Below are 6,847 nucleotides of genomic sequence, written 5' to 3' on the forward strand. Positions count from 1 at the left end.
AACATTCTCACCACCAATGCCCCTCAGCCCCCATGCCATTTCCTGACCAATACGCACACACTTACAACTCAGCCTGGATCCCAACTACATTATGTTTGTAATCACGGTGCTTAAATAAAGATATTATAAAAAAATAAACAACTCAGCTTTGATGTGGACTGAGTAAATGAACACAATAAATACTGGAGTCAGTTCAAGCCTTAGGCTGAAGAAGTAAAGGGACGATAAAGAGAGGAAGGGGCCAGACAGTTCCGTGGAAGTTTTCTTTATGTTCCCTTCAAACAACAGGGGCCCAACAGGAATCTGGGATCATACTGCCCTCTCCCACCCTGTTCTCGGGTCCTGCTTCTTCCCTTCTCAGTCAAGATGCAACAGTCTTAAGGGCAAGGGTGAGGGCAGTCGGGGACTCCACTGCATGTCTGTCCGTTGCACAGTCTGCAGCTGCTTCTGCAGCTCAGCCTGCACCTGGTACAGCTTCCCTTTGTCGATGTGGCCCCAGAAGAGGCCACAGAGGTACACACAGCACTCCACAGGAATGGGGTAGAACACACGCTTTAGCTCCATTAGCCCCGCCATGTGCTCCAGCAGGTTCAGCAGGCCCGCCTTGGACACAGGGTTGTCAGAGAGGCCCAGGGTACGGAGGTGCGAGCAGCGACATAGGGCTGGGAGGATGACATTCAGGTGGGTGTCCTTCAGCCAGCAGTGGTTCAGGTCCAAGTGCTGCAGGGTGCCTGACACCTCTTCCAGCAAGGTCTCGAGGGGTCCTGGGATCACATGAAACAGGCTGTTTCCACTCAGGTCCAGTTTCTTCAGACAGGTGGCATGAGGGCTCTGAGACAAGTAGGCAATGTCAGCGTCCAGAAGTGTGCAAGAGCGGATCTCCAGGGCATGCAGGGGCGTCTGAAGGCAGCTGAGGAGAGATGGCACAACACAGCTCTCAGGAAAAAAAAAAAAAACTGCGCATTTAGGCAGCCAATGAGCATATGAACATGTATATCTTTGATGCTCCAAGGACTGGCTCTATGTCAGCATATCTACGTATTTGCCCCTATCTCCTCCAGTTTTGGGGAAACAGAAGCCTACATTAAATATGCTCAATATTGGGGCTGGAGAGACAGCACAGAGGTAGGGTGTTAGCCTTGAATGCAGTCAACTCAGGAGGGACCCGGTTCGATTCCCTGCATGCCAGATGATCCCCGAGCCTGCCAGGGGCGATTTCTGATGCAGAGCCAGGAGTAACCTGAGCGCTGCTGGGTGTGGGCCAGAAACTAATCAATCAATTCATAAATGAATAAAATTTAAAAAAAATAAAAATGCTCATTATGACTACTGATTATTGGATAGCAAATTCATGGGATTAGCCTGTTATTACTAGGGGTAGGATTTGGGGAAGTTGGGCCCAGGACAGATCCAGATTTCTCCACCTAGAAATGTCTGGGCCTTGAATAGACAGACACCCTTCCCACGAGGTCCCATGGAGCCCTGGTTCCCTCGTGGGGACTCTGAGAGAGGATCTGATGGTCGCTGGCTGCTCACGGCCCAGCCAATAGCAGATTTTAGCAGAGTAGATAGAGACATACATATTTCCTCACCAAATCTGTCTTCCAAAGCCCAATGGCCCAGCTGCACCCTTGAGTCCATGAGCAGATGAGAATGCACCCATGGCCTCTCCGAGAACTCTGAGGATACTTGGGAGGACCCTGCCCACCCGCTCACCTGAGCACTTGATGGAGGTTGCCCGAGAGGTAGGAGTAGGCCAGGTGGAGCTTCTGGAGGTGGCTCAGCTGGCTGAGCTGGGAGAGGAAGTAGATAGAGGACTGCTCTGCCTCTGGGGTAAAGGCCCAGTAGTAGTAAGCCAACTTGAGGCTCTGCAGGTTGCAGATCCTTCCCAGCTCGATGGCAAACAGGCTTTTCTCAGACAGAGCCTGGAACCAATCAAACACCTCCAGTTCTTGGATGAAGCTCAGGTCCAAGGTTTTTAGGATGCTGAGAAGGCTGTTTAAAGGCATTTCCTCAATATGCAACTTCCGGCAGCAGAGCCGCAGAGACCCTTTGCTCTGTTCCACCTTGTTCAGAAGGCTGAAGAGGAACGTATCTAACTTGAAGGGGCCTCGCAGGAAAAGATCAATGTGTAATTCTAGTGGCTCTCCGGCCTGCCTCGGTGTTTTTCTCACATCCTCTGATGCCATGGACCAAGCCACGGCCTGCTGCTTTTCAGCCTTGAATGTTGATGGCAACCAGAAAGGGAACTTGGCCAGAGCCTCCAATGCAACTTTCCCCTGAACCTGTTCGATGTCCAGGGTCAAATCCAGCACCCTCAGTTCTGACCTCCTGTGGGGCGGAGAAGGGTGTGAAGGAGACGCTGGCAGTTAGCAAGCCCTGCAGGACCCAGGGAAGAGGCGCAGTAGTGATCCTGGAATGCCCACCCTCTCAGTCCTCAGCCCCTGTCCTCACACTCAATGAGCTTGTCTTCCCTCCTGTCTCCATCCCCCAAGGCTTTCAGCTGCGCTACCCAGAAACTCAGACACCTCTCCTCTCTCCATTTTGTAGTCCCACCACTATGGTTTTGGGGAGTCACTAAGTATTGCTTAGGAGGATTGGAGGTCTCCAGTGGCAGTATTTGGCCAACCAGGCCAAAAAGAGATGTGAGGGTCTGAGGATGTAGTGCTGCTTAGGACCTGTGCTGCCAGGGATACTTGGCACCCAGATACTCAGAATGCTCTGGGGGCCATGTGGGGCTAGGGAAGGAACCCTAGTGGTTTGTGCTGCACTCAGTGTGCATTGCAGTACATGTTTAGCAGAGTCCCAGCCTTAGAGTCTAATACTGTCTCCTCTCCCTTCCATTTGCCCCGCCCTCTGATGGTGCCCTCCTCACCTTGGCCCCAGTATCCCCATTACCTGGGACAAGCCCTGTGGGCAGGAAAGACCTCCAGCCCATCCAGCACAGCTTGTAAGCTTTCATGGCTGGGCCACTGTATGATTAGAGAGCCCAGACGGAGAATTGGGAAGGGCCACGCCTGCACCAGTGCTGTTAGGGCCTGAGTATGCCCCTTGGCAAATGCAGTGGTGAGCAGTGGTGGAAAGAGGTTAACTGTGAACTCTTCTAAAGCAGGTATCGTCTCACTGCTCAGCAGACTGTGGGCTGCCAGTTCCAAGAGCTTGGGTAGAGTTGGACTGCTCATCTCCGTGAACCTGCGGCAGACACAGTGGAAAAAGGAGAAATTAGATCTTCTGAGAAGACCTACTGCTCAAAATCCCTCCTAGGCCACCACCACAGGGGATCCAAGCCATTCATATTTATTACAGGTGCAGACACTAACCAGGGAACTAAGAAACAGCCCATCCTCAAAATGTGACCTCAAAACAAAATCCACATTCAGGTCTTTGTTTTGAGGTCACATTTGAGGATGGGCTGTTTCTTAGTTCCCTGGTTAATGTCTGCACGTGTGTGTGTGTGTGTGTGTGTATATATATATATATAGTTTGTTTGTTTGTTTGTTTGTTTTGGGCCACACCCGGCTATCTGCTCAGAAATAGCTCCTGGCAGGCACAGGGGATGCCGGAATTTGAACCAACCATCTTAGGTCCTGGGTTGGCTGCTTGCAAGGCAAACACCACTGTGCTATCTCTCTGGCCCCCACATTCAGGTCTTATATGTCTGTAACTCTGTTACTATGCCTTATCCCTGGCAATGGGCCATATAATGCAGAATTTCAATATTTTAGATGTATTTCTTCCTAGGTTCCAGAAAAATCTGAATAGGCCCCAAATTTCCTTCTCTGGCTCACCACCTACTAAGGACATGAATTCTACCCCCACATTGTTTCTGTTAATTCTATATCCAGAATGTATATAGATTCGCTCACTTTTTTTTTTATTTGCTCACTTTTCATTACTTCCATTCCCCCCCCCCAAATCCTCCTGATTTTTGCTTTGTGTTTAGGCCATACCTGATGATGCTCAGGTGTTACTCCTGGCTCTGTGTTCAGGAATCACTCCTGGTGGTCTCAGGGGACCATGGGAATGCCAGGGATAAAATCCAGGTTGGTTGCCTTCAAGGAAAGGGCCCTGCCTGTTGTGCTATCATTCTGGTCCCCTCCTAATGATTTAAAAAATGTATTTGTTTTGCCGTGTCCTAGTTCTCGGGGCTCCTGGCTTTGCACTCAGGGGTCACTTCTGATAGGACTCTGGGAAAAATATGTGATATTGGAGTAAAAACCAGGGTTCAAGTATTATTGAAGGTTGACCACCTTCCACCCACCCCCAGCACAGATGAGTATAGAATTGGGAGTAACCCCCAAGCACCATCAGGTGTTTTCAAAACCTAGAACTAAAACCCCAAAATAAAGCAAAATTAACCTTCCCATGACTCGACTTTTTTACTCTGAAAACTAGGCACCTTGTGGTAGCCCCTTAGCATACCTCGGCCATTTCTAGAAATCGTCCTCAGTGTTCACTCTGCACTATTAACACAGTGGTTTTTTTCGTTCTTCCTGTAGCCCAAGTAACCTTCTATATTAGAACATTCTGCCTTTGCACTTTCTTTTTCCCCCATCAGCCACATGTAAGGGAAGTGCCTTATCTGTTGTGCTATCTTTCCAGACGCCCAACTCACTATTTACTTGTACTTTTTAGGCCATCCTATTTTTAATTGGTAGCAAATAAGTCATAACGTAATCATGCTTCAAAAAAGTAAAGAAACACTTAAACACCTCTGCCTTAGGTCAGATAGTCCCAGAGAGTTTACCTTCTACTGCAGTCCTATTAAGCCTTTTGGGGGAATAAACAGTTTAGCACTGAAATTCTCTCTACCACTTACAGGTTGAGTGGGCTCTTTACTTAAACTTCTTCATTCATAAAATGATAAATAGGATATACCACTTACTTTTTTTTTGTTTTGTTTTTGGTTTTTCGGGCCACACCCGTTTGATGCTCAGGGGTTACTCCTGGCTAAGCGCTCAGAAATTGCCCCTGGCTTGGAGGGACCATATGGGACGCCGCCGGGGGATCCAACCACGGTGCTAGCGCTTACAAGGCAGGCGCCTTACCTCTAGCACCACCTCGCCAGCCCCCACCACTTACTTTTTTTTTTTTTTTTTTTGTGTCTCACCCGGCAGTGCTCAGGGGTTACTCCTGGCTCCATGCTCAGAAATTGCTCCTGGCAAGCACAGGGGACCATATGGGATGCCAGGATTAGAACCGATGACCTTCTGCATGAAAGGCAAATGCCTTACCTCCATGCTATCTCTCCGGCCCCACCACTTACTTTTTTTTAAACCATGTCTTTGTTACTGTTAATAGGAAATCCTTAGGATTAGACTAATTCCAACTCTGCTGTAACTTTAATAACTCAATTGGCCTTTCTGGCCTGGGGGTGCTTTTCAATGCTATTTTTTTTGTTTGTTTGTTTTTGGGCCACACCCGGCGGTGCTCAGGGGTTACTCCTGGCTGACTGCTCAGAAATAGCTCCTGGCAGGCACGGGGGACCATATGGGACACCGGGATTCGAACCAACTACCCTTGGTCCTGGATCAGCTGCTTCCAAGGCAAACACCGCTGTGCTATCTCTCCGGGCCTCAATGCTATTTTAAGAGGGGTGTAAGGAGTTATCATTGTGGACATAAAGAAGCAAATGGAGAAACCAATTACTAAGAGAATGAGTGTAGGAAGCATTGTTGGAGCCTCATGCCCCAAAAGAACTGTTCTGCAGAAAGGAATCAAAAGAGAGACCCTGAAATAACAGACTATTATCACAACACAGGAGTTCTGAGGGCCCCAAGAGCCTCACTTAGGGGGTCTGTCGGGTCCACCTGTACCACGGTTAGGCAGGGAGGGTGATGGAAGTTAACCCTCCCAGGACTCGATGGCTGGAGTCCAAAATGGTGGGCATCGTTGCATGCAGTGGCCAAGGGTACTTCCGGTTGAACCGGAAGTTCGTTTTTGGTCTCATTCCGCAGCCTGCTAGTTAGGGCCATGTTCTTTTGTTCCTAGATACTGATGGGGCAGAGGCCCTCATGGCCCAGGGACTAACTAGATCCTGTTCTAGATTTTTCTAGATTCTATTTTATATTTACAGGCAGACCTGGGATACTCCTGAAAGATCTTTAGGCAGAAGATATATAGGAGTCATAAGATAGTCACTATAGAGTGAAAAATATTTTATTCTCCCACCATGGGCTGAAGAAGAAATTTTGCACAAGGCCTTTTACTGAGATAAGGTAGTTAGTCCATGGTGCTTTAAAAAGGGCAAAATAACAGGAGATGATCACAATAGTTAGGGCCTGTAGACTGATGAAAGGGTTACTTCATGGAAACAATAAGAAGTAGATAATTTCAGGTGAGAAGGCTTTGCAATTAAAATATTAACAGGGTGGGGAACTAAAATTAGTCTTGTTTGAACTCAGTTGTTGATGAATAGATGGGAGTAGCTAAAGAGGGAAATGGGGTCGGGTTCGAGGGGAGCATTAACAGCTAGTAGGGCACAGCTAGTAGGCCTTGCACACAGCCAACCTGGGTTTGAACCTGTGGGCCTCACCAGGAGTGATCCCCGAACACAGGGTTAGGGTAAGCCCTGAAAGCTGCTGGGTGTAGCCATAAACAAAAAAAAATTAAGAGAAAAACAGGGCCAGATTTGGTCTGGCTGTGTAAGCCTTGTTAAAGAGCTGTCATTCAAATTATTCTTGCTGATCATTCATTTATAATTTATGAATTATATTGATAAATATAGTACTGGAAAATGATATTGGTAAATTTTTAGTAATCCTTTTTATACAAGAGGCAGCCAACTTCTCATAGAATACCAAGAAATGTCTTCTCTCAGTCCCACACATGTGGTGTGGAATGCTCT

General features: G+C 48.0%; 1 protein-coding gene across 1 annotated transcript; it reads right to left on the reverse strand.

Annotated features, from left to right (window-relative positions):
• Positions 1 to 357: 357 nt before the first annotated feature.
• PRAME (PRAME nuclear receptor transcriptional regulator) lies at positions 358 to 3,182 on the reverse strand. Its single transcript, XM_049790692.1, has 3 exons — positions 2,899 to 3,182; positions 1,717 to 2,331; positions 358 to 910 (listed from the first exon to the last, which is right to left on the reverse strand). The coding sequence occupies exons 1-3, from the start codon at positions 3,180 to 3,182 to the stop codon at positions 358 to 360; spliced, it is 1,452 nt and encodes a 483-aa protein (XP_049646649.1).
• Positions 3,183 to 6,847: the final 3,665 nt, after the last annotated feature.

The sequence above is a fragment of the Suncus etruscus genome, chromosome 17, assembly GCF_024139225.1.
Source record: "Suncus etruscus isolate mSunEtr1 chromosome 17, mSunEtr1.pri.cur, whole genome shotgun sequence".
Lineage (NCBI taxonomy): Eukaryota > Metazoa > Chordata > Mammalia > Eulipotyphla > Soricidae > Suncus > Suncus etruscus.

Bases quoted from the DNA above. Each gene is read 5' to 3' on its own strand.
- PRAME (XM_049790692.1), bottom strand. From the start codon at position 3,182: ATGAGCAGTCCAACTCTACCCAAGCTCTTGGAACTGGCAGCCCACAGT. The intron at 2,332-2,898 runs GTAATGGGGATA...TCCGCCCCACAG, and splicing joins GCCCACAGGGCTTGTCCCAG to GAGGTCAGAACTGAGGGTGC. The intron at 911-1,716 runs GTGAGCGGGTGG...ATCTCTCCTCAG, and splicing joins AACCTCCATCAAGTGCTCAG to CTGCCTTCAGACGCCCCTGC.